The following is a 24,073-nucleotide window of genomic DNA, read 5'->3' as shown; positions in this document are numbered from 1 at the left end:
GTAAGTTATCTATTAATAATCGGATCTAAGAGAAAGATTTACGCTAGTGAACATTGAGTTTTTAAAAATTTATAACCCTTTGTAAATCTAAGTTTTAGGAAAAAATGCGTTGAATTATGAATCGTTTGCTTTTACCACAAGCTACTCGATCAACCTTTTAGAGTTTTCAAATCTCAATTTAACGCAAAAAAGAAATTCAATTTTTAGTTTCTGCATCCTGTTTCCATTGTTGTGGCAGCTTAAAAGTAATCCATTTTTTATCGTCATCCATCATTTGTCTCCAGCTTTCGGAGTGGAAATGAGTTCTCTCAGACTCAAGTTGGAGATGATTTCAAATTGGGGCGTTGGAGGAGCTTTCATTCTTCTCTTTCACACGGTAGTGAATCCAGATCCCATTTCTCCACTGGTTTGACTCTGACTTGATACTTTTGAATTATTTAGTAATGTAATTGACATGTTCAGTTCCCGACACTCATGGAAAAAGCTTGTGTTCAAGCTTATATGAGAGCCAGAACCCTGCCAGCACACATTTGCTTCGATCTACAATGGTAATCACCATATTCATCATTGGCTCTTGTTTTTTTCTTAAGTCTTATTGACCAATCATTGACATTTTTTTTTGTTTCTTCTTGTGTCTTAGATTGCAGAGTATGTTCCCTTTAGCGGTGATAAAAGGTATGCTACAACGCAAGTAAAGGATCCACCTCAACTGCAGAAAATAGTGTGTTAAATAATTCGGTTTATGTTGTTCTTTCTTGCATTTTTGTCTCATATGTCAGTTGTTTCCTATGATTTGATGTCTCACATCAACTATTTACGAGTGCAGGGTGTTTTTAGAGGGTCGACGGTAAGCCATGGATTTGTTTCCAAACCTTATGCACTTCATGAGAAAATTCCGTGGTGGCGAAGGTAAGTTTGGCATTAGACTTACGTACCTTTTTTACTTATATGTTTTGAGAAATGATGTTTCTAATGCCAAGAGTGAACAACATGTCTGCATTTCTTTCACTAGTAATCACTTTTTAAACTCAAGTATAATCTAGTCTTTCGACATTGAAAGGCAGAGCATAATTTTTATCTTAGAATTGAGTTTTTTTTAAGAACTGCAAGTGAGTTACAAGTTTGTTGCTTATGCAGGTGCTTGTACTTGACATCTGGGTCTTTGAGAAGTCTCTATTCCACACAAGAACTTGATGGTGTCTCTGTGGCCGTATTGAATTTCCTTCAAAGGTTATAATCCAACCTGCCCTCTGATTTTTTTTTTGCTGAGTCATCTCTACATAATTTGCATTCCTCTTGTCTCTATTGCAACTAAAGGGTGAATGTTGTCTGATTAGGTTCTAGATAATTTTATAAACAATTTATAAAGACTTATAAAAAAAATTGTAAAGTATATAAACAATTTATAAATGTTTATGAAAACGTTAAAGCTAATAAACAATTTATAAGGTTTATATAGGTTTACGAATCAATTAGAAAGTCCCTAAATCATTCATAAGAATCTATAACCATTTAGAAAGGCTTATAAGACAATTTATAAGAGTTTGTAACATAATTTATAAGGGTTTACAAGAGTATGTAAATAATCAATAAAAGTTAATAAGAGTTTATAAATCTTTTGTAAAGTTTATAAAAGAACAGTTTATAAAGTTTTTTAAATCATTTATAAAATTTGGAAATAATTTATAAATGTTCATAAATTATTTGTAAGAGTACATAAACCATTTATAAAGGCTTATATAAAGAAGTTTATAAATTCTATAAACCATTTTTAAATGTTTATAAAAAAATCAGTTAAAAGGTCTTTAAATCATTGATAAGAGTCTATAACCATTTATAAAGGCTTATAAGACAATTTATAAGGTTTGTAAAATAATTTATAAGGTTTATAAAGGTCTGTAAATAATTTATAAGGGTTTATAAAACATCTATAAAATTCATAAAGGTTTTTATAAAGTTTAGAAACCATTTATAATGGCTTATTAATCATTTATAAAGAGCATATAAACCTTTTATAAAGGGTTTGTAAACAATTTGTTTCTTCATGCCTCTATAAAATCCCTAAAGTCCCTAAAATCATTCATAAGAATCTATAACTATTTTTATGGGTTCTTATTTTCATAAGAATCATTCATAGCGAATTAACTATCTTTATGGGTTTTTACCCGGACGAGCTAGCTCAACTGGTAACACCTCAGGATCCGGTTTGAGAGGTCACGAGTTCGAGTCTCGGGCGGGGAGGAGTGTCCAGGACCGTAAAAGGTACAGACGCAGGCTGGCTCCGGGCCTAGGAGTGGATTAGGGCCGAAGGTTCGAACCCCGCCTGGTTAAACAAAAAAAAAAAAAAAAAAAAGAATCTATAACTATTTAGAAAGGCTTATAAAACAATTTATAAGAGTTTGTAACATAATTTATAAGGGTTTACAAGAATATGTAAATAAGAAATAAGAGTTTATAAATCCATTTTAAAGTTTATAAAAGAACAGTTTATAAAGTTTGTAAATCATTTACAAAGTTTTTAATTCATTTATAAATGTTTATAAATTATTTGTAAGAGTATATAAACCATTTATAAGGTTTATAAAAGTATGTAAATAATTTATAAGGGTTTATAAAACATTTATAAAGTTCATAAAAGGTTTTATAAAGTTTAGAAACCATTTATAACGACTTATTAATCATTTATAAAGAGTCTATAAACCTTTTATGAAGGGTATGTAAATGTTTTATAAGCCCTTATAAAGTTTGTAAACCCTGATAGAACCCCAAGATGAAGTTTATAAAAGAACAGTTTATAAAGTTCGTAAATAATTTATAAAATTTGGAAATCATTTATAAATCTTTATAAATTATTTGTAAGAGTATATAAACCATTTATAAAGGCTTATTGATTTTGCTGAATTGGATGGACTTTATAAATGTTTTATAAACCCTTATAAAGACTTATCATTAAATTCTTCATGCCTTTATAAATGGTTTATATACTCTTATAAATAATTTGTTTCTTCATGCCTCAAGAATATTACTACTTTCAGCAATAGGCAAATATGTGTACTAAAAACTTCATCTCGGGTTCTACCATATTTGGTACTATCAGTGGTGACTTTGTGTTTCTATCTGTAACATAAAAGCATGAAACTAATAAGATTGTACAATTATTTTATAAGTCTTTATAAATGTAAACAATGTAATAAAATCTTAGACATGAAATGAATAAGTTTTGACTATTATTTTATGTCCTTGAAAGTATTAAATTGTAATAAACACCTCAAAGATTTTGCTACTTCGAGCAATGAGGAAGTCTTGAGTACTAGAAATGTCATTACGTGTATGTATCATGTTTGACATAATTAATTGTGATCTATGCCTTTCCATTTGCAACATAAAAACATGAACTCAATAATTTCTATACAATAAATTTTTAAGTCCTTATGAAAATGTAAAAGGAGTTCTAAATATCTCAAGTGCATTACCATAGACAACCTGTTTTCGCACAATCAAAGAGAGTGTGTACATATATTTTTGCATTATAAAAACACGAAACTAGTGATTGTGTCAAAGTAAATAAGAAAGCCTTATAAATAAAACATGACCAAAGAGTTAATCTCAGAAATTGTTGCACAAAAATGAAGAAATCCTCCACTTTCTTTATGTTTGCTCGTAAAGGAGGCCACTTGGCGATCATTCCTAATAAAAACTAGGAAAACCTCTTTTGTACTAAAAAACCTCTTTTGTGTATTATTTATAAACTCTTATAAAACTGTATCCATTAATAAGAGTTTATAATTATTTATAAGTATTTATAAATTGTAGAACACACCAGATAGTGATTGATGTAGCTTCCTCGGCTAAAACATGATTTCCTGTAACAATACCGTTTCTAGCTGATCTAAGGCAAAAGTAAACATTTGTTTCATCGTGTTGCTTCCTTCTAGCATATCTGGTGAAATAGCCATGTCCTTCAACAAGGGATATATTGCCTCAACCCTCTCTGTAGACTGTACAGAGACCATGCTTGTGATCAGAATCAAACAAACTCATTTCAAGGTTTAGTTTTATAAATACTACTACTTACCTTAACTCTTGTGGATGTACCAAGGAAACTCTTTTGTACCAAAGTTTAAATTTGAAGGTGAGACATAGCTAAGATTTACATTGTTTATGTTGTCATCAATTCCAAAATCTTCTAAACAACCACAATCAAAGCATTCTAGCTAATATCTTGATGAATCATACTAAGAGAAGATCCTCGTTCATCATCCACTATGAAATCCCAGTGAATTCCATTTATTAGTTTTCATTCTCAACATATGGAGCATATTTCGATTATCATAACCTGATTATAAGAATATGGGAAAAATATTCAAAGCGGGAAGGATCAACAAGATATATCGATAAATACATAATCAATATGTTCTTCATTGATAAATATTTATAAGGTTTTATAAATTTGAGATTTAAAAAATTCATGTCAAAATCTTCGTCTCCCTTCGCAGAAACTAATTTTTGAGAAATCACGCTAAAACTAAACAAAAAAACCGACGATCACCATCGATTATCCGGTACCTTTTAAGCTTTTGTCGACTTTTACGTTTTAACTCCTCGTCGTCGTCGGATTTCGCCTAGCTTCGTCGTATCTCGCCGTAGCTTCGTCGTATCTCGCCATAGCTTCGTCGGATCTCGCCGTAGCTTCGTCGGATCTAGCCATAGCTTCGTCGGATCTCTGCGTAGCTTCGTCGGATCTCTCTATAGCTTCGTCGGATCTCGCCGGACAACTCTGCAGCGTCGTCCGATCTCGCCGGAGAACTCATCACCACGGAATTCGTCAACGCCGATTTGAATCTGAGATGATGAGATTTAAATTACCGTGAGATGTAGAAGAGAAGAGTTAGTCTTAGGTTTAACTAGTTAAGAGTATAAAGGTACTTTTCCAATTAAAATTTTAATGGTCAAGTTGATTAAAGTAGAAATGAAAAGTGGTATATTCAAAGTGCTATTTTTGACAATTCTTCGTAAATTAGTCGTTCAGCTCTTGAAGATATTTTTAGATTGCAGATCATAGTATACCAGATATATACTTTGTAAAAAGGATATCAATTTTGCTTATGACATGGTAAAATACTAGTGTAAAATATGAACTTGTACGCTGAAAACTATATATTAATATATATATATATATATATATATATTATTATTATTATTATTATTTTTAGCAAAAAACTATATATTAATACATGTTTATAAATAGAGAACGAGAGAGGGAGAGCCGTACACATTTTTATAATTTACAAACTAGAAATGTGTGCGTATAAACAGAATTAAAGATTTCAAGTAGTGTTTTACTGCAGATGTAAGAGAATAAATATACACGCAGAACATATTAAACTTAAATCTTACAAACAAAAACAAATTTTATATAATCAAGAGTAAAGAAACCAAATAAGCATACATCATATATAAAATACAAGATAATGATCATCAAAAGGGAAATTAAAGGTACAATCATACGGATCATATATGTGTAATCAACCAAACACAAGACACCACAATGAAACAACTCATTATAGTTTAGAAATACAGAAAACTCATGAATTAGCTAATCATTCAAGGACTCGATGCAGCTGTAGTAGGCGGAGGAGAGAAAAAGGGAATGGATGGGAAACTAGTGGGGAGAGAAGGGATTGTTGTTGGAAATGAAGGCAAAGTTGGCATTGAAAATGGAGAGGTGGAAGTGGGAATAGTTGGAAGAGTTGGTTGTGGTAATGTTGATGGCAATGGAGGAATTGAAGTGGGAATGGTTGGAAGAGTTGGTTGTGGCAATGTTGATGGCAATGGAGGAATTGAAGTGGGAATGGTGGGGAGAGTTGGTTGTGGCATGGTCGATGGCAATGGAGGTAGTCCCGTTGTTGGGATAGGCATGTTTGGAATTTGAGGAAGAGGTTGTTGCTGAAGAAGATGTCGTGAAGCCGAACAAGTATTGATCATAATAGTGGAAGAAAGAGTCACTAAGCAAGCAATGAGAAAAAGCTTGTACGAGGCCATCTTTGATGTGTTGATGAGTTTTAGATTATGGTTAAGCCACTCTCTTATTGCTTCTTCGGTTTATTGCTTTGTGTTGATTATATGTTGTCAGTATATATAGTGGCAAGAGTCTATATGGATTACAAAAAAGCTTATCACAGATATAATATTTTATGGTTTTGGTAGGTGTATTTTATGGTTGGTTTGAGCCTTGTTAGTTCAACTTATTGTATTATTTTAGACTATATTGACAATTTTTTTTTTTTGTGGTCAACTATATTGCCAATTCAATAATTTTAATTTAAGTTAGTTCAACAATCAAAACCCTAAACACATGACTAAAAGAATCTGCACCGGTGTAACAAAATAGCTAACACAAGTTGGTCACCTATAAGGCTTTAACAATAGTAGAGATGTAGTTGCTCGTTCTTGCTATAATACTTTTGTGTTGTCTAATGACGAGGGAAGCCCAGTCGCAAGCGATGATTTTAAAGACAGAGGAAACTTCGTTATAACAAGTTCTAATGTGATGGTGAAGAGGCTAAAAACTTGATGATATATTTAAAAGAAGATGGATATCTCCCATCTCATGTATATTTGTTTGGCTCTCTTATCCACCATTATGAATAGACAGAAGAATGAATTATCCTTATCATCTAAGTAACAATTGAAAATTGAAATTGTGGTTACATCTCGTTTGAGCTGTGAAATTGTTACAAATGGATTCATGTATATTGCAACTGATTTAAATGAATACGTCAAAATCTGAAGCATTCCTCTCCAAGCCCAGTACTCAAGAATCTGTTGCAAAGAGTACATAATCCAATTAGCTAATTATGATGAAAGAAGCATAGTAGAAGAACAAAAAAAGGTGGAGATAACAGAATGAAGATATGAACGCTTTAAAATTTTGAGGATGAATCCCCAATATGTCTCGGCAAGAACCACAAATAAGCAATCAAGATAGCATAAGACCGGAATATCCAATCAAATAGCCGCCAGGAAATGATCATAAAGCTTCATCAGAGGAAGATCAAGAGTGACACAGTCGAATGCGCTTTAGCCTCAGTTTTTTAAAAAATATTATACATTGTTTCGTATGTTTGTCAAAATATCAAAATAATTTTTTTTATTAAAATTAATCTTAAGATGTTTATGATCGGATAAATTTTATGGCCAACCTGGTAAGAGAGACAAGAGAGAAAGAGTAAGAGACTGTCCCTGAAGGAGCTATAGCAACAAGCAAATTAACAACAACTCGGAGACTGGCGATGAGAGATGTAACGAAACAACAAGGAGATACATCTACACCTACATTCCTTTTTGGGATAACTGCTTAACTATTTTTACAATTATTATTTTTTGCACTTGTTAACTATTTATTTAGCCTACTATCTACCTCAAAAATAAAACACAAATTATACGGATAAGTTTTCAACAGAATTAGAAGGATAATCACAATGATTATAAAGTAGACACACTGCATAGCAAAAAAAAAAAAAAAAATCTAGGATAAGTACGCACGTGCGTTCGTTGCTCTAAATATCTATCCTGAACTAAATCAGACATCCGACAAAGAAAACGTTTGCGTTTTGGTTGGTTAGTAATAAAACAACACTCCGTTGGACGAAACACAAAAAGCCCATCTCATCCACACAATACAAATTATTCTCTCTCTGTCTCTCCGGCGATGCCTTCCTTATCTACGCCTCCGTCGCAAAACCTCGCCTTCTCCCCCGCCGTAGCGGCTTCCGCCACCTCATCAAGGCTCACTCCCACCAAAAGACCGTTTTACCCTCATCGTCTCTCGGATCCTGCCGCACTCTGCCGCTGCTCCTCCTCCTCCGGTGGAAATTCGCCCTCCGCCGATGATGACCCTCCTAGATGGGACGCTGCGATCCAGGATGTCCTTAAGAGCGCCATCAAGCGCTTCGATTCGGTCCTGAGCTGGTACAGCACCACGGGTCAGGGTAAGGATGCTGGAGACGACGACGACGACGTCGTTTCGGGGGAGCAAGGTGAGGAAAGTGATTGGGATTGGGAGCGATGGAAGAAGCATTTCGAACTAATTGACGAGCAAGACCGTCTCATCTCCGTCCTAAAGGTTCCTACTTTTTTTTTTATGGTCCTGTAGAAAATGTGTCTCATGCGATGACTTTGTAATTTGTGTACAGTCGCAATTGAATGGAGCTGTTAAACGAGAAGAGTATGAAGATGCTGCGAGGCTCAAGGTGGCAGTTGCTGCTGCTGCTACGAATGATGCTGTTGGCAGAGTGATGTCCAGCTTCAATGTATAGACTCTATCTACTATGTGAAACGTGAATCATTAGTCTCTCTTTTCCGTTTGGTTGATTCTTAAAGATGTTCTTTTCTGCGTTTTTTGTGATAGAGAGCTGTTCTTGAAGAGCGTTACAAGGATGCAGTTTACTTACGAGACAAAGCTGGTGCTGGGTTGGTGAGCTCGTTTTTTGTTTCTTTTATAGCTGTATAAAGAGCTTCTTCTGTTTCTACTTGTTTTTGAGGTATTACATCGTCTTTTCTGTGTCGCTTGCAGGTAGGGTGGTGGTCGGGGATTTCGGAAGATGTCAAAGATCCTTTTGGTCTTATCGTTCAAATCACCGCAGAGCATGGAAGATATGTGGCAAGAAGCTATAACCCTCGGTAAATTACTTGTTCTTCTTAGTTCATCAACTTGAATGCGGGCAGTAACATTTTCTGTATCAAAAAGCCAAGTTTCTCTAGGTCACTTCTTGTTCTGAAAACACTCTCTCTCTCAGGCAGCTTAGTACATCTGCTACGGGTGCTCCTCTTTTTGAAATCTTTCTGACACGAGATGTAAAAGGAAACTACAGAAAACAGGTTTTGTTTCCTTCTTTAATGCTGTGTAGTTACTGTCCAGTTTTAGTAGTTGTCGTTAGAGAATTATTTCGTCGATAGCAAACTGTAAACTGCTTTGAACTTGGTTCTTTATTGCTATGTAGTTAAATGCTATGAACATTGGTTCTTTATTGGAAGCTGACCTTTTTTAGTAGATAGCAAACTGTTAAACTGCTCGTCTAAATTATCTCACGACTTTCTTTTTGGGATGTGTGCATCTTCAGGTTGTATACTTAAAATGGAAGGAGATTTTTCCAGACGTTCCAACAATGCCTTCCAGATCTCTGAACTCTCCCAGGTTCTTGACTCCACCACCGGGTAGGAAGGAAGACGCAAGTAATCTCGCGGTGGAGAGTAGTGAAGATGAAGAGAGTGATAACTCAGACGACGATTCTGATCTCCTCGAGGAATCTTCTGGTTTCCAGACGTTCCTGCGAGATATGATCCCTGGGGTCAAAGTCAAGGTTATGAAAGTGACTGCGCCTGGAAAGGTGGACAAGGATTTCATCTCAAAAGTTATTGAGCAGATAGCTGATGATGAAGAAGACGAAGAAGATGAAGATGAAGATGAAGAGAAGGACTTTGATATAGAAGAGATAGAAGTGGAAGAGGGAACTAAGGCGGAAAGTGAGGATAAAAACGCTGACATTGAATTGGAGTCTGTGACTGATGAGATCATTGACAACAACGGAGGGAGAGAAATCGCGGTTAAGTTTGTGATAGGCGATATTGTTGATAGGCTTTCTGGAAACCAACCTCTTAAAGAGTCACTACGGTCACCTGCAAATCTGGAATCTGTGGAGAAGTCTTCGTTTTATCTTCGGTTAGAGAAAGATTTGAACGTACAACAAGAGTCCAAGGGTGTGGAGAGTACTTTACTTGATGGAAAAGGTAACAGGCAAAGTAGACGCAGGATTGATAACATTATGGTTGATCTGGCCAAGTCCATTGAGAAAGAGAAGAAGATTTCTCTCAAGGTTTGTTTTGCTGTGTGTTTTGGCTATAGATTGTTTCTTCTTGTTTCATAGTATAATGGGAGTCCAAGCTTATTCTAGAAACATCGCTTTGTAGATGCTTAAGGATGTTGGGGAGCTACTAAGCCTCACTCTCAGCCAGGCTCAAAACCGTCAACAGTTGTCGGGTTTGACGAAGTTCCGGCGCATTGATGTGACTCCATCACCAGATCCTCTAGATGGTGAGTTAGTAAATTGATTGAACATGAAAGTTTTCTTTAGAGAAAATCTCTACAATTTTTCCAGTATGGCACACTTAGCGGTTAGAAGTTAATATTTTTCAGTGTCACTAATGGGTGATTACTTGAATATTGCAACCATATTCTTTAAATAACAATTATTCTCACATCAGCTCTCATTATGGAATGGATTCTGAAAATGTATGTTCATCTGTATCCAGGGTTATATATTGGCGCACATGGTCTGTATACATCAGAAGTAATTCATTTGAAACGCAAATTCGGCCAGTGGAAAGGTGGGAAGGAGTCTAAGAAGTCAACAGAAATTGAATTCTATGAATATGTAGAAGCCGTGAAGTTAACTGGAGATCCTTATGTACCTGCTGGGAAGGTTAGTTTCTTTGTTTGTTCTAGGATCAGGTACTAAGACAAATATGAAAACCCGCAATTTGAATGAAAGGATATTCATTGTGGTACTAATCTGATGAGAAAAACTCTTTTATTGCAATTACATTATGTGTGGCCTTATCACAGTGGTATCTTATGACAGGTAGCATTTCGCGCAAAGATTGGTAGACGTTATGAGCTTCCACATAGAGGTCTCATCCCTGAAGAATTTGGAGTGGTATGCTTACAACACTGTCCAAACTTATCAGTAAAATTTGTTTTATCATTGGATTTCTAGTTTGTGTAGCTTCATAATGGAGGTTTGTATACAGATTGCTAGATACAAGGGACAAGGTAGGCTTGCTGATCCTGGATTCCGTAATCCAAGATGGGTAGATGGCGAGCTTGTTATCCTGGATGGCAAGGTTCTTCTCTTCATCTCTCACTAGACTTAAACCAATTTGTCCATGATAAAAAAAAAAAAAACTCAAATTATGACATGTGTTTGTGTGGTTTGTGATGCAGTATGTAAAAGGAGGACCTGTCGTTGGATTTGTATACTGGGCACCTGAATATCACTTTGTGATGTTCTTCAACCGCCTGAGACTTCAATCCTAGTCTTTTGTCTTTACCTTCTCTTCCTGCAACCGAGGAGTAGTTTTCTTCTGCTATTACCATTGTAAATGTACTAGTACACATTCATGGGACCGGTTATATAAGATTAGTTCACGTTCAAGGGTCGCTCTTATATTTCTGGACTGGTGATGAGATTACTTCAAGTTGCTGCTGGCTCTTTTCTTGCGGCAAGGTTGAGCACATCAGAGTACTTACTTGATCATGCAGTGAAACTAGTTGGATTCTGAGAATGTAAGTCAGAAAGGAAACCGGATTGTCAGGTTGGAGAAGTCTCTCTTTCTCTCTAGATATTATGTGTAATGTTTCTCAGAGATTTCTTGTTTGATAAGAGTTGCTATTATATATATAACTTCCTTGTATATTCTTTCAGTTCTCAAATAGTATAATAAGATATACAAGAATGAGAGGTACTTCTCTCATCTGAGTATTAATTGAAATTTGGTTACACCTTGGTTTTGAGAGCTGTAGAGTTGTTAAACTTGTCCATGTACGTAGTACATGAATGTGTTACATTGAAGTAGTGATGTGTTTCTCCCTTGCTTGTGGTCTTATCTATGTAGCCATGGCTAATTACGTTGAAATTTTTCATTTGAAAAAGCTGTTGGACAAGATGTATCTATGGTACCAAAAACTTTATCAAAAGCTTATACTGTGTGAGAGAGAGAGAGTTTATGGTACCAAAAACTTTCAAACTGATTTTTGCATGTTATCAATAATAACTAAAAAAATGTTTATTATCGAACCTTGTAGAACACGTTGAATTTTAGTTAAACGACGGTGATTTTTTTTTAAAAAAATTTGATTTTGGGAATTTTAGAGCTTGTTGACAAAGTAAAAACAACAGATATAAAATTAGCGTATATAAAATAAATAAAAATTTGCTCCATCATTCATACATTCGCGAGAGAGAGCACGAAATCGAGTATTGACCCTCTCGCGAAAACCCTAGCCCGATCCATCACCATCAATGTCTGTTGAAGAAGTAACCGCCGACGCTCCCCAGCCTCCGCCTTCCTCCACCGCCGCCGGCACCGCTTCAAGCAATGCCGCGCCACTAGGATCCTCCGTGATTCCGATCGTCAACAAGCTACAAGACATATTCGCTCAGCTCGGAAGCCAATCCTCCATCGAGCTTCCTCAGGTAGCTGTCGTCGGAAGCCAGAGCAGCGGCAAGTCCAGCGTCCTCGAAGCTCTCGTCGGCCGAGACTTCCTCCCTCGTGGCAACGATATCTGCACGCGTCGCCCTCTCGTCCTCCAGCTCCTCCAGACCAAAAGCAAGTCCAATGGCGGATCCGATGACGAGTGGGGCGAGTTCCTTCACCTCCCTAACAACCATCGTATCTATGACTTCTCGGAGATTCGTCGCGAAATCGAGGTTTGTTACTTTTCTATTGTATTGGCACACATTACAATACAAGGATTGCTCTAAATTGGAATTATCTTTGTAGGCTGAGACGAATAGGTTAGCAGGAGATAACAAAGGTGTATCAGCTAAACAGATTCGTCTAAAGATATATTCACCTAATGTATTGGATATCACGCTTGTGGATCTCCCTGGTATCACCAAGGTGCCTGTGGGTGATCAGCCAACTGATATCGAAGCACAGATAAGAACTATGATCTTGTCTTACATCAAGCAACCTAGCTGCTTGATACTGGCTGTTACTCCCGCGAATTCCGATTTGGCGAACTCGGATGCACTTCAAGTTGCAAGAGCCGCCGATCCTGATGGTAACTTCTGCTAAAAAAATTTGATTACTTTCATGGGTAGTATGTATCTGACATTGCTCATCTTCACCTTTTGTGTATTGATGCTGTCTCCAGGTCACAGAACAATAGGTGTTATCACGAAGGTGAATATTCCTTGTCACAGACATTTGTTTGCTATCATTGTAGTGTGGTCGTAAAGCTAGCTGTCCCTGTTTTTTTATCAACTGTTTTAATATTTTATTTCTCGTTGGATTCAGTTGGATATCATGGACAAAGGTACCGATGCTAGTAATCTACTTCTTGGAAAAATTGTTCCTCTACGACTTGGATATGTGGGAGTGGTAAACCGTTGTCAGGAGGTAAAGCTGTGGTCTTGTGCTTATATTTCTCTTGCCGGCATATAGTATTAGTATGCTGACTCTTTCTTTACTATTCTTCCTTTATTTGTGCTCTATTTCTTAGTCTCAGCCACATCATTTCAATGCTGGTGATACTTTTTTCTGCTTTTATTTTGTGGCCTTGCATTCATGCAACGTCTGGTCTTTTTTTTTTTGTAAACAGGATATTTTGCTAAACCGTTCAGTCAAGGAAGCTCTTAGCGCAGAAGAGAAGTTCTTCCGGAGTCGTCCAGTATGATTGCATCATATTTCGACCCCCCTTCCTGATACTCTTGCGATTTGTCCTCATTATATTTTTTTTGTACTACACAGGCTTACCATGGTCTTGCTGACCGTCTGGGTATCCCTCAGCTAGCGAAGAAGTTAAATCAGGTATTTCGTGCAGTTTTGAGAGTTTTCTTCTTCTTCCTTACACTAAGTCATTGTTCATTTGTTGTGTACGGCATAAAGGATATATTCTGGATAATATTTATTATTGGATGATGTTAGAGTTTTTTTAGGCATCTTTGTAGACAAGTTAATTACGAAGTTGATTTATATACATATTTCTTTTTTGTTCTTGACTAGTTTTTTCTTTTTAATAGGTTTCATATCTTGCATTGGTAATTGTTATATTTGAACATGACTAACTGAAGCTAGCCTTTTTGTTGTATTTCTCTAGATTCTTGTTCAACATATTAAGGTTCTACTTCCTGATTTGAAGTCGCGGATAAGTAATGCTCTGGTTGCTACAGCTAAGGAGCATCAGAGCTATGGTGAAATTACAGAATCCAAGGTATGTATTTATTTTCCAGTTTACGGCTCATTTACCAAATTCTTTGTTCATGGTGACACTGACTTTGGTAACTTACCGTTTGTTCCTCTTTGCAATGTCTTTTGCCTTGTCTTTTCGCTTGAGTACAATTTTTGCTCTTCCAGACTATTTGCTCATGCATGTGCCATGTGTTCATAACATTCTGGAGTGCTTTTTGTTAGTAGACTAGCAAAACAAAACCTTTAGCTGGTAATATTAGCATCTGAAAGTGATCTTATATGCAGGGATAAAACGTTGGCCAAAGTGTAGTTAACCTAAGTATTTACATTTTTGAATCGAATTTCTTATTTTCTACATTGTCATTTCGTAACGACTTGCTTCTTTTTTATGATTTTAAATAGATCTTTAAATTGTCAAACTGATCATATTCTGCGGGTCTTTACTGTCCTTAAAATCTTTAGGGTGGTCAAGGAGCTGTTCTCCTCAACTTTCTTTCAAAATACTGTGAAGGTAATATTCGAAGATGATATTTTGGTTGGAATGATAGATAATTTACTTTATGTTTTCTTTGGTTCATAGTGAGTCTCATGGTTAACTTTTGAAACAGCTTACTCTTCATTGCTGGAAGGGAAAGGTGAAGAAATGTCAACATCCGAGCTCTCTGGAGGAGCAAGAATTCACTATATTTTCCAGTCAATATTTGTTAAGAGTTTGGAGGTTCGCTTAGCTTACATATTTTTTTTGTTTCCAATTAGTTCTTTCTTAATCTGTGTATGTTTTTTGGAGCTACCTGAGGTAAATTTCTCTAGACTGATGGACTTCCTTCACGTTGCTTCTTCAGGAGGTTGATCCATGCGAAGACTTGACAGATGATGATATCCGGACTGCAATCCAGAACGCAACCGGTCCAAGATCCGCATTATTTGTTCCAGACGTAGGTTTCCTAAGATGTTTCTTAGCATGTTTGTATATCATATTGGTTGTCAGGGCTTCCAAGCATACATATGTTTCCTTACCTTTTTACTTCCCGGGGTATCTAATTACAGTCTCTTGATCCAATCTTTTCTGCATAGGTTCCATTTCAAGTTCTTGTTAAGAGGCAGATATCTCGTTTGTTAGATCCTAGCCTTCAGTGTGCTAGGTTCATTTTTGACGAACTCGTAAAGGTGATGTCTTCTTGTGATTATTGATAAATAATAAATAATCTTTAATTTCATTTTGGTCATAAATTTGAAATTCTCTACAGATTAGCCATAAATGTATGATGAATGAGTTACAGCGCTTCCCTGTCCTGAGAAAGCGCATGGATGAGGTTATTGGGGATTTCCTGCGAGATGGTCTTGAACCCTCGGAAGCTATGATCGGGGATATCATTGATATGGAGGTTTGTATAATAAATTGGAGATCCATATGATCATTTACGCCAGTTACACTTGAATTTATCAGTTGAGACCCTGTTTGTGTTTAGGGAGGAGAGATTGATCGTTTCTGATTTTGGTTGTTTAGGACTCGTTTTGATTGATTAGTTGCTTCCAAATTTGAACTTAACTATTAGTGTTGGTTGTCATAATGGCTTCAATGGTGATATTAATCTCTTGAGTGTTGTTTGCAGATGGATTACATAAACACGTCACATCCAAATTTTATTGGTGGAACCAAGGCGGTGGAGCAAGCCATGCAACACGTGAAGTCTTCTAGGATTCCCCATTCTGTGTCACGACCAAAGGTATGAAGTGCTTTGAGCAACAAGACACAAAAATAATTAGTGTTTCTTATAAATTTAATTTAATGTAGCAGGAAATAGCGGAGCCTGATAGAACATCTTCTTCTTCCGCAAGTCAGGTGAAATCTCGATCTTTCCTCGGCAGACAAGCTAATGGAATTGTTGCTGATCAGGTATGCTATTATTTCTTATGTAATATAGTTTTATCTATATATCTTTATGTACTGTTTGTTAGCACTAATCGCCCATGAGCAAATTATAAATTTTCGGCAAAGATTGTTAATTGACACTTTCACCATGACTTGTTCTCAGGGAGTTGTGTCTGCAGATTCTGAAAAAGCTGCACCAGCTGGTAACGTTCGAATTACTCTCATTTTTGGCCTTCTGTTGCATGCAAGTAGATAATTTAGCATGTTTCGGAGGAGTTTTTGGCTGTGTGATAAATCTGTGTGGTAGAGTTTAATTGTGGTTTTATCGGACAATTTATATTTGATATAGCAAATGGGAGTGATTCAAGGTGGGGTCTCCCTTCAATCTTTCGAGGGAGCGATAGTCGGGCAGTTACCAAAGAAAACTTCTCAAACAAACCATTCAGTGAAGCTGTTGAGGATATGTCTCAGAACCTATCCATGATCTATCTTAAGGAGGTGCGTCTTCTGTGCTGTCTTTGTACATATTGCCCATAAAAAGTTGTACCTATTCAACTCATACTGTTTGCTTTACTTCCCTGAAGCCCCCAACTGTTTTGAGGCCATCTGAAACCCATTCGGAACAGCAAGCAGTCGAGATTCAGATAACAAAGCTCTTACTCAAGTCATACTATAACATTGTGAGGAAGAACATTGAGGACTCGGTACCAAAAGCAATCATGCATTTCCTGGCAAGTACTTTATACATCCCCAATTTTTTTTGGCAGTAACTCAAAACTCATACAATATATCACCACTTTGATATTTGATCCTTTTTTTTAGTTCTCTTTTTGAAGAGTTGCAAATGAAAAACAGTTTAGGCCATCTTGTGCAACAAAACCCTATTGATATAGAATATTTAGACCGAACTCTGAAGATACTGATACCATTTCTATATCATACTCAGGTAAACCACACAAAACGTGAGCTGCACAATGTCTTCATTAGGAAGCTTTACAGGTGCTGCCTGCGTTTTTGTTTAAAATGCTTCATGCTCTGTGTTTGGATAGACTCTTATTACTGAGTAGTTAATATCATCTGGTGCAGGGAGAACTTGTTTGAGGAAATGCTCCAAGAGACAGATGAGATAGCAGTTAAGAGGAAACGCACTCAAGCGACTCTACACGTTCTTCAGCAAGCTTACAGGGTATGTTCTCAGCCAGACTTTATTGTGTATCTGGTTCCGTTCAGCAAAAGAAAAATCATATATTTATATAACCATATGGGTTTGGGTTTGTGTGTTAAACAGACACTAGACGAGTTGCCTTTGGAAGCAGAATCAGTGCACAATCATGGTACGGATACAACAGGTGTGTCAAAATATCTGGACTTGCCAACTTCTTCTTCGAAGTATACCACGAGCAGTAGTTCATACACTGCATCTCCGGGTACAGGAAGAAGATCTAGAAGAGCAGTAGATCAACACCAAAACGGATACGGTTTCTAACATGATCCGAAAATAATTATATCTGACTCGTGATAACTGATAAACGCATTTTATTCATTTAATGGCTCTCTATCAGGTTTTGGTATTATTAAACTATATGTGTTGGCAAAATGAATAATTTTTATAGAAAATTATTTTTATAGAAAATTATTTTTATAGAAAATTGGTATACATTTTGGTGTTTGGAGTCTGCATTTGGTGTTTGGCTGTTAAGAGAGTTGTGAAAGGGTGGATACAGTTTGTTTTTTGTTTCAGACGGTAGAAATCATATACGTTGGGTAACAACCGATAGCCGATTTGCTTACTCTTTGGTTCAGAAGAATTGAACACATCAATAATGAATGCGATTATGCTATGATTTGTTTAATACATATCAACCAGAACTTACATTGTTACCGACACATTAAGCATTCCAAGAACCAAGAACAGAGTTTACTGTGAACAAAAAAAACAAAAGCAAGAGCTTTTACTTGTGATCGATTCCGCTTGGCCATGTCAGATTCTTTATAGGCTCGAGAATAGCTTCAACCTCAGATAGAGTTTCCTGATCCATACCCAAACCTTCAAGTTCTGTAAATGCTTGAACATTTTCTTCTACCTGATTAAAACAAAAAATACATTGTTTATTTTCTTAAATCTAATTCCTACATGATATATGGAACATTTTTGGGACTTTGCTAGGAAAGTTATGTACCTCTGAGACAGAGCCCATCCCAACCAGAACAGATGAAATAGCCTTGTTTGCTAAGCTGTATTGCAATGCTAACTTTGCGATCTTCTTACCCTTTGATTTACAGTGAACAACTGCGAATTTGCACGCAGACTACAAGAGACATTAAAAGGGTTTTTTTTTTAGTATCATATGTAAGAACAATTTGCAAAGGAAAAAAACCAAAGTAAAAATTAGAAGAACAAAACGTACACCTAGAGATTAACGCAAGAGCATCCCCTACTCTACCAAACCTCAAATCAAGCAAAGATTCTAGAATCTGTTCAAGCCTCTACTTAGTACTCATCAAAGACCAATCGATATGTTGATTGTACGGTTAGCTAAGCTGAAGGTTTCCTAGGCAATCACTTCACAGCGTTAGTTCCAATTAAGAAACTGAGGAATTGTCAGCCTGAGTGCCGTTCAGTCTACATAAAAATAACCTTTCTATACATGCTGCATAACAGTGTTCCAACACTATCACTGAACTCTTATACGGTATGTTTTCAATACAAATGCTACAAAAAATGTTAACAAGAAAAATGTCAAACCTTGATCTCAGGAGAGGCAGGGTGCCATTCAGGAGGACCTTGTTCCGTAAAGAGACCCATTGCCAATGGAGAAGCAGTTATCACACCCACTCCTTTGCTCTTCAAGTAAGGTAGCAACTTTGAATCATTAATACTGTAATGGCAGTATGATAGTATCACATCGATCGTCCCTAGAGGCACTCGATCAAGAACATAAGTGAAGATATTCAATGGAACAACAATTAGCAGATGTTGACACAGACAGTAATAAACCAAGAGAGAGAGAGAAGTAAACCTGATCAAGAGACCAGAACTTAAATGTCATGGCAATGAAGTATGTCAACATAATCTAACTGAAGATTCTCCAAGCTCTCGTCGATGCCTCTTTCTTACTCTTTCAGCGCTGAAGTCAAAACCTTCTTCATATCTTCCACACTTGGTCGCCACAATATAGTCACCTCTAGAGACTTGTAAAGCCTTCAGTGCCTTACCAAGCACTTTCTCAGAAAGCGTTCCTCCATAATACCTTCACAGATAAATAGAGAATCACTCGGTTGAAAGTTTCCTTAAATACTTTGATGTAATCTCATCTGAACGTTCTCTCATCATCAATAGTAAGTAAAAAACTGTATGGAAAGATGATGATAAATGTCTTGAAGAGGTGAAGGAATAGAAGAAGTGATCACGCACGGCGGCGATGGCATCATCTTGAGCGACTGGACTGTAATGACTTCCGAGCGGAGATGCACCAAAGCCAACTGCGCTGACCTTAAGCCCTGTATTCCCTAGAGGCCGAAGCTCCATTGACAGAGTCAACGAAGCTTGTAAGAATGCAAGAAAACAACTCTTGGTTCAGAGGACAGACACATGGTTCTAAACTAACGCAATTTACGAAAATACCCTTTTCAGACCAAACATAACTAGATTTTATTCGTACGTTCTCAAAACTCGACACATTAACGTTCTTGCAATGATTGTGTAACATTTAGTTTCTTAGCTGCAACAACAATTCAAGAAAACAGAGGAGACGACATTATTTCAATCCAAGTCAAGTCATTAAGGAGGATAATGATGATGAGTGTTGATTACAAGAATTTTCATTTGTAAAGCTGCTTGAATCTTCGACATGCCTCCAAGATGTTCTCTCTGTGACCAAAGGCGCTAACACGAACGAACCCTTCACCTCCTGGCCCAAACCCACTCCCTGGAGTTGTAACCACATGAGTCTTCTCCAGAATCTCAGCAAACACATCCCATGAGCTTTGGTTTGGGAAGTGGACCCAAACGTAAGGCGCGTTCTTCCCTCCATACACATCATAGCCAAGAGAAGTGAACGTGTCGATGATTATGTTTGTGTTTTCTTTGTAGAACCCAACCACCTTCTGCATTGCCTGCAATGTTTAATAAAGACGAAAATATCATATTGAGTGTATTATTACTTGTGGGAACTGTGTTAAGTTTTGAAGTCTATCTTTTGCTAAGCTAAAGCTAACCTCAAGTCCTTCTGGTGTGAGGCAAGCAAGAGCACCAGCTTGAGAGATGTTAGATGCACCATTGAAACAAGTGCAGACGATTCGGTTGAAGTCTTTCGCAACAGGGAAGCCGTCTGAATAGAGAAGCTGTTTTGGTATGACGGTCCAACCAAGTCTAACTCCAGTGAAACCAGCATACTTACTGAAGGAAGCTGTCTCCATAGCCACCTGTAAAGGACAATGGAGAAGGTTGTTAAGAAAATGTACCTTTTGAAAGTTGTAATCAATCAATCTGTTTACCTCCTCTGCTCCAGGGATTTCGAAAATGGAGCGTGGGTTATCATCAGACATGTACATTGCATAAGCTGAATCATACACAATGATTGATCCGTTCTTCTTTGCAAACTGTACTAACTGAGTCAGCTGCTCCCTCGTGGCGGCAGCACCGGTAGGGTTATTTGGGGAACAGAAGAAGATTATGTCCGTCCTGCCAACAGTGGAAAGGTCTGGGAAGAAGCCATTCTCTGGAGTGCATCTCATGTACTCTATGTTCCCATACTTTTGCACATCTGTGTTGTATTGTCCTGTCTGACCCATAATAACACTGGAGTCTACATAAGCCTATAGAAGATAAGAAAAGCAAGGTTGAAAATGTTATACTGAAGCCAAAAATAGACAAGACTACAACTGCAGTTTGGTTTCAGAAATGTTCAGTTACCGGATATGAAGGATCCTGAACAGCAACTGTAACATTGGAACCAAACATAACCTGCAACAAGTGGGATAAGGAAACAGGTGCTTAGTTCTCCTGATCTTTTAGATTAGGTAAGGATGAACAGTTGGGAGGTAAGCAAACCTGAAGACGTGAGATGTCACATTTGGCACCATCAGAAACGAAAATGTCATCTTCCCCTATGCCAAGGCCACTGTAGTATGTTTTCGCAAGAGCAGCTCTCAGTGGCTGTTCAAAAGTGTGAGGTTAAGGTTTAGTTTGGATATAAAATTTAAACAAATGAAGAAGCTATAAGAGTTTTAAATCAAACTTCTCTTGGATTTGGCAGTAGTTCAAGACTATACGTAGTGAAACTAAAATTGCAAATGACATAATAATAAAACAATGCATAAGGTGGCAATAAAGGGTGAACTGACCTTTGCACCTTGTTCAGCACCATAACCGCTGTATCCCTCTATTGTGGACAACTCATGAGCTTTCTGTCACAGAGGAAAAAGACAGAATCAATCTCTAGGATAGTTATATTAAGTTTTCATTGTTAGAAAAATATAGAAAATGTATTATCTTTTGTGAAGATGGACCACAGTGCATACTAGAACAGTATTGGTAAAATCAGTTAAAAGTATATGAAGATGGGTTAAGAAGGCGGTACCTTTGCCATAGCAGAAGTGATGACTTCTGGAATTGGCTCAGTTGTGTCGCCTATTCCAAGACTTATAATTTGTGCATCTGGGTATTTCAGCAAGTGTGCGGACCTTCTTCTTGCAATCTGTTTGCATTTTCCAAGCGAAAGGATAGTCATACAGAAAGAAATACAGAGAAGATAGTTTAACTTATATATGGCTATTTCATAAGCAAACTTATGTGTAATTGGTACCAACATTTTATTTGTCACAAGAGCTAGCAATTCTTGTGTTTTAGATGGAGAAAAAGTTATACTGAATGAAAGACAATTCATTTTGATAAAACAAGTATCAGAAGATCTTAAGTAAACAAAGACATAAACAGATACAAACCTCCGGGAATAAGTATCCAGCCTGAAGTTTTGACATGTTTTGATTCCGTGACACATTTGTCTTATACTCTACCAAACATCAAAACAGAAAATAAGTAAGACACAGTATTTTGAAGCAAGAGATAAAAAGAGTCAATAAACCATTATATAACTAACTAAGCTTACTTATCACTACAGGAAAGAAAATGGAGTTATGTTTTTCGAAAGAGCAAGAACAAGAAGAGTTATACCAATCTTCTCTTGTGGGGTAGCAACGCATTTGCAGGTATTGACCCGTTTCGCCATTGGTAAGCAAGCATTTCGAGCTCTGAAGCCAAAAGCAAAAAAGAAAAAAGAGATCAAAAGGCATAAAGCAAACCACAAAACTAGAGAGAAGCACACAAGAGAAATGATCACAATGTTATACACTGTTCAATGCCCAAACAACCTAACAATTGGTTTCTATAAGATTTAGTTGAAACTCATCTTCATTCATTACACCACAAAGCACACACACAAATAAAAAAAAAAAAAAAAAAACTCATCTTTATCCTCCTGAGAGTTCATAAGCAGCAAACAGAGAGGGAAGAAACACAAGTTGACCCACCTGAGATTGAGAAGTGAAGGAGCTAAGAAAGTGGAGGAGGAAGAAGAGATCATCGAAGAAGTTAGTTGATGAGTCGACGACATCTTTCACACTTGGCTCAGTAGAGGAACAAATTTGCAGGAGGAGATGAGGCTAAAGGAACGTGTTTTGGGTTCAGACAAATAAAAACTAGGGCTTTCTTCGGTTTGGTCCGAAGGGAAAGCAGAAACCGGTTTACTCCAACAATTCTCTCTACCAAACCAAAATAAACCGAAATACTCCTCCCAATCCGGTCCGAATGGGATTGAACCGTGCGTCAGATGATTCCACCTAGTTATCGGTTCTATCTTTTGAATCACTCGTCTTGATTCGGTGATTTAGGCTAAAGGTTTAGAAACCCTTGGCATATATAAATAATAAATTATAATATATATATTTGAGTTTATGGTTTAGTGGTTATGATTTAGGATTTAGTGTTTGTTGATCAAAAAAAAAGATTTAGTGTTTAGGGAGTAAAGGTTAAGAACTTAAGAGTATGATTTAAAATTTAGGGCAATTTAATCTTTTATTGTTAAATGATTGCTATTTCGTAATTTTTCACTATGTGATATTTTGTCATAAAACCTTTTTAGTGTTGTTACTGAAATTTGTCTGAATATTATTTCATCACACCTTAGCTATCAGAAAATTAGGCGATTAATGAAAGAAATGGTCGTTGAACCAAACAATACAAGTCAGTTTTTTTTCTTAAAATATGTAATCCACAGTTGAAACTAATAATTTTATAGATTGTGTTCCATCACCATTTTAGCTGTCCGATATAGTCATCACTCTCAGCTCTACACGAAGCTGGCCTTTTGACCAAACCAAGGAAGCACATGCCTGGCACTCTAATAACTTAGTTTTTGTTCGCACAATACTAAAATTGTTTGTTAAACCCTTGTTCGGTTTCGATTCTTCATGAGTCCAATTTGGATTAATCTTTTTGCGTTTTTCTTAAAAGGTGGCCAAATTAATTTTTATAGTCCCTAAAATTTAAGGGTCATCTCTATAAAATATGCCATTTTTTTGCACATCTAAAAGCATTTCCAACTCATTGCTATTTTTACTTTTATATGTTATAATAATATGTTTTAACTCATCTTTATTTATTTTTTTAATTGCTATTTTTCTATAAATATAAAGAAAAAAATAACATTCTTTTATTATAGAATCATACTATTTCATTTTCACAATTGTTCCTCAACTTTTAAACTTTTATAGTTTTAGCTAAAACAAATATTTTGTAGAAAAATACAGTTTTTTGTAAAATAAAATCACACTTTTATTTACATAATAGTCTTTAAAATATTAGTTTAAACAAAATCAAAATTTTATAAAAGAATGGCAAAAGTTAAAGTACATAAGGTTAATTTTCAAATTTCAATAAATAAAAGGAACTTATTGTAAAATAAAAAAACTTTTAAAAATATTTATTTTTAGAGATAAAAATAAAGGAATACATTAAAAAGAAACACATCTCTATTTTATAATTACTCTATTTTTTTAAAAAAATCTCTATTTTATAATTACTCTATTTTTTTTAAAAAAAATAGGGGAATACATTAGAAATGGTCTAAAACCCTGAATATCGTGCGTACGTCCGTTCATAGTGTTTGGAATAACTTCTAGTCAATTGAAAAGTTGACACAAACTAGACCATAAACTATCATTTAT

At 36.2% G+C, this 24,073-nt stretch overlaps 5 protein-coding genes across 9 annotated transcripts; 3 read left to right on the top strand and 2 right to left on the bottom strand.

The window, feature by feature from the left end:
* Positions 1 to 298: 298 nt before the first annotated feature.
* On the top strand, positions 299 to 7,058 carry LOC106358973. Its single transcript, XM_048749944.1, has 5 exons — positions 299 to 406; positions 641 to 691; positions 827 to 909; positions 1,138 to 1,210; positions 5,597 to 7,058. Exons 1-5 carry the CDS (start codon positions 299 to 301, stop codon positions 5,930 to 5,932), a joined length of 651 nt encoding a protein of 216 aa, XP_048605901.1. The 3' UTR covers positions 5,933 to 7,058.
* Positions 7,059 to 7,617: 559 nt separating this feature from the next.
* LOC106361094 (protein EXECUTER 1, chloroplastic) lies at positions 7,618 to 11,550 on the top strand. The gene is made up of 11 exons (XM_013800794.3): positions 7,618 to 8,125; positions 8,196 to 8,312; positions 8,411 to 8,476; positions 8,576 to 8,682; positions 8,799 to 8,880; positions 9,123 to 9,875; positions 9,970 to 10,093; positions 10,312 to 10,481; positions 10,641 to 10,715; positions 10,810 to 10,902; positions 11,003 to 11,550. Exons 1-11 carry the CDS (start codon positions 7,712 to 7,714, stop codon positions 11,093 to 11,095), a joined length of 2,094 nt encoding a protein of 697 aa, XP_013656248.2. The 5' UTR covers positions 7,618 to 7,711; the 3' UTR covers positions 11,096 to 11,550.
* A 437-nt stretch (positions 11,551 to 11,987) lies between these two features.
* On the top strand, positions 11,988 to 17,514 carry LOC106361091 (dynamin-related protein 3A). Of its 2 annotated transcripts, none has more exons than XM_013800792.3 (20): positions 11,988 to 12,488; positions 12,562 to 12,844; positions 12,938 to 12,966; positions 13,081 to 13,182; positions 13,385 to 13,453; positions 13,534 to 13,593; positions 13,883 to 13,996; positions 14,437 to 14,485; positions 14,583 to 14,692; positions 14,817 to 14,909; positions 15,049 to 15,141; positions 15,222 to 15,359; positions 15,588 to 15,701; positions 15,773 to 15,871; positions 16,011 to 16,050; positions 16,197 to 16,345; positions 16,432 to 16,578; positions 16,794 to 16,846; positions 16,934 to 17,033; positions 17,136 to 17,514. In XM_013800792.3, the coding sequence occupies exons 1-20, from the start codon at positions 12,081 to 12,083 to the stop codon at positions 17,331 to 17,333; spliced, it is 2,448 nt and encodes an 815-aa protein (XP_013656246.2). In that variant the 5' UTR covers positions 11,988 to 12,080; the 3' UTR covers positions 17,334 to 17,514. The 2 variants fall into 2 exon arrangements, with proteins under 2 accessions (XP_013656246.2, XP_013656245.2); XM_013800791.3 differs by having other exon boundaries at positions 15,770 to 15,871.
* A 154-nt stretch (positions 17,515 to 17,668) lies between these two features.
* Positions 17,669 to 19,469, bottom strand: LOC106361093 (L-galactose dehydrogenase-like). 4 transcript variants are annotated; one of them, XM_048750412.1, is made up of 5 exons: positions 19,263 to 19,469; positions 18,868 to 19,098; positions 18,594 to 18,763; positions 18,028 to 18,156; positions 17,669 to 17,931 (listed from the first exon to the last, which is right to left on the bottom strand). In XM_048750412.1, the coding sequence occupies exons 3-5, from the start codon at positions 18,651 to 18,653 to the stop codon at positions 17,800 to 17,802; spliced, it is 321 nt and encodes a 106-aa protein (XP_048606369.1). In that variant the 5' UTR covers positions 18,654 to 18,763; positions 18,868 to 19,098; positions 19,263 to 19,469; the 3' UTR covers positions 17,669 to 17,799. The 4 variants fall into 4 exon arrangements, with proteins under 4 accessions (XP_048606369.1, XP_048606370.1, XP_048606368.1 ...); XM_048750413.1 differs by having other exon boundaries at positions 18,594 to 18,726; positions 19,263 to 19,451; XM_048750411.1 differs by having other exon boundaries at positions 18,594 to 18,692; positions 19,263 to 19,451.
* Positions 19,470 to 19,543: 74 nt separating this feature from the next.
* Positions 19,544 to 22,555, bottom strand: LOC106361092 (LL-diaminopimelate aminotransferase, chloroplastic). The gene is made up of 10 exons (XM_013800793.3): positions 22,379 to 22,555; positions 22,023 to 22,099; positions 21,794 to 21,861; positions 21,430 to 21,546; positions 21,194 to 21,256; positions 20,901 to 21,005; positions 20,763 to 20,813; positions 20,345 to 20,665; positions 20,066 to 20,272; positions 19,544 to 19,963 (listed from the first exon to the last, which is right to left on the bottom strand). Exons 1-10 carry the CDS (start codon positions 22,459 to 22,461, stop codon positions 19,670 to 19,672), a joined length of 1,386 nt encoding a protein of 461 aa, XP_013656247.1. The 5' UTR covers positions 22,462 to 22,555; the 3' UTR covers positions 19,544 to 19,669.
* Between the last annotated feature and the right edge of the window lie 1,518 nt (positions 22,556 to 24,073).

Source organism: Brassica napus, chromosome C3 (assembly GCF_020379485.1).
Source record: "Brassica napus cultivar Da-Ae chromosome C3, Da-Ae, whole genome shotgun sequence".
NCBI classification, from domain to species: Eukaryota; Viridiplantae; Streptophyta; class Magnoliopsida; order Brassicales; family Brassicaceae; genus Brassica; species Brassica napus.
This window is presented reverse-complemented; position numbering and strand designations above follow the sequence as displayed.

What these genes read in the sequence shown, in the direction of transcription:
- LOC106361091 (XM_013800791.3), top strand. Translation starts at nt 12,081, where the DNA reads ATGTCTGTTGAAGAAGTAACCGCCGACGCTCCCCAGCCTCCGCCTTCC. An exon ending in GGGATATCATTGATATGGAG is followed by an intron (nt 15,360 to 15,587) that starts GTTTGTATAATA and finishes TGTTGTTTGCAG; the next exon opens with ATGGATTACATAAACACGTC. An exon ending in AAGCAATCATGCATTTCCTG is followed by an intron (nt 16,579 to 16,793) that starts GCAAGTACTTTA and finishes TATCATACTCAG; the next exon opens with GTAAACCACACAAAACGTGA.
- LOC106358973 (XM_048749944.1), top strand. Translation starts at nt 299, where the DNA reads ATGAGTTCTCTCAGACTCAAGTTGGAGATGATTTCAAATTGGGGCGTT. An exon ending in AAAATTCCGTGGTGGCGAAG is followed by an intron (nt 910 to 1,137) that starts GTAAGTTTGGCA and finishes TTGCTTATGCAG; the next exon opens with GTGCTTGTACTTGACATCTG. An exon ending in TTGATGGTGTCTCTGTGGCC is followed by an intron (nt 1,211 to 5,596) that starts GTATTGAATTTC and finishes CTCATGAATTAG; the next exon opens with CTAATCATTCAAGGACTCGA.
- LOC106361092 (XM_013800793.3), bottom strand. Translation starts at nt 22,461, where the DNA reads ATGTCGTCGACTCATCAACTAACTTCTTCGATGATCTCTTCTTCCTCC. An exon ending in TCACTTCTGCTATGGCAAAG is followed by an intron (nt 21,257 to 21,429) that starts GTACCGCCTTCT and finishes CCTCTGTGACAG; the next exon opens with AAAGCTCATGAGTTGTCCAC. An exon ending in TTCAGGATCCTTCATATCCG is followed by an intron (nt 20,666 to 20,762) that starts GTAACTGAACAT and finishes TATCTTCTATAG; the next exon opens with GCTTATGTAGACTCCAGTGT.
- LOC106361094 (XM_013800794.3), top strand. Translation starts at nt 7,712, where the DNA reads ATGCCTTCCTTATCTACGCCTCCGTCGCAAAACCTCGCCTTCTCCCCC. An exon ending in GAGTGATGTCCAGCTTCAAT is followed by an intron (nt 8,313 to 8,410) that starts GTATAGACTCTA and finishes TTTTTGTGATAG; the next exon opens with AGAGCTGTTCTTGAAGAGCG. An exon ending in ACAAAGCTGGTGCTGGGTTG is followed by an intron (nt 8,477 to 8,575) that starts GTGAGCTCGTTT and finishes TGTCGCTTGCAG; the next exon opens with GTAGGGTGGTGGTCGGGGAT.
- LOC106361093 (XM_048750411.1), bottom strand. Translation starts at nt 18,918, where the DNA reads ATGTTGACATACTTCATTGCCATGACATTTAAGTTCTGGTCTCTTGAT. An exon ending in AGTTCTGGTCTCTTGATCAG is followed by an intron (nt 18,693 to 18,867) that starts GTTTACTTCTCT and finishes CCTTACTTGAAG; the next exon opens with AGCAAAGGAGTGGGTGTGAT. An exon ending in CTGCCTCTCCTGAGATCAAG is followed by an intron (nt 18,157 to 18,593) that starts GTTTGACATTTT and finishes TGTCTCTTGTAG; the next exon opens with TCTGCGTGCAAATTCGCAGT.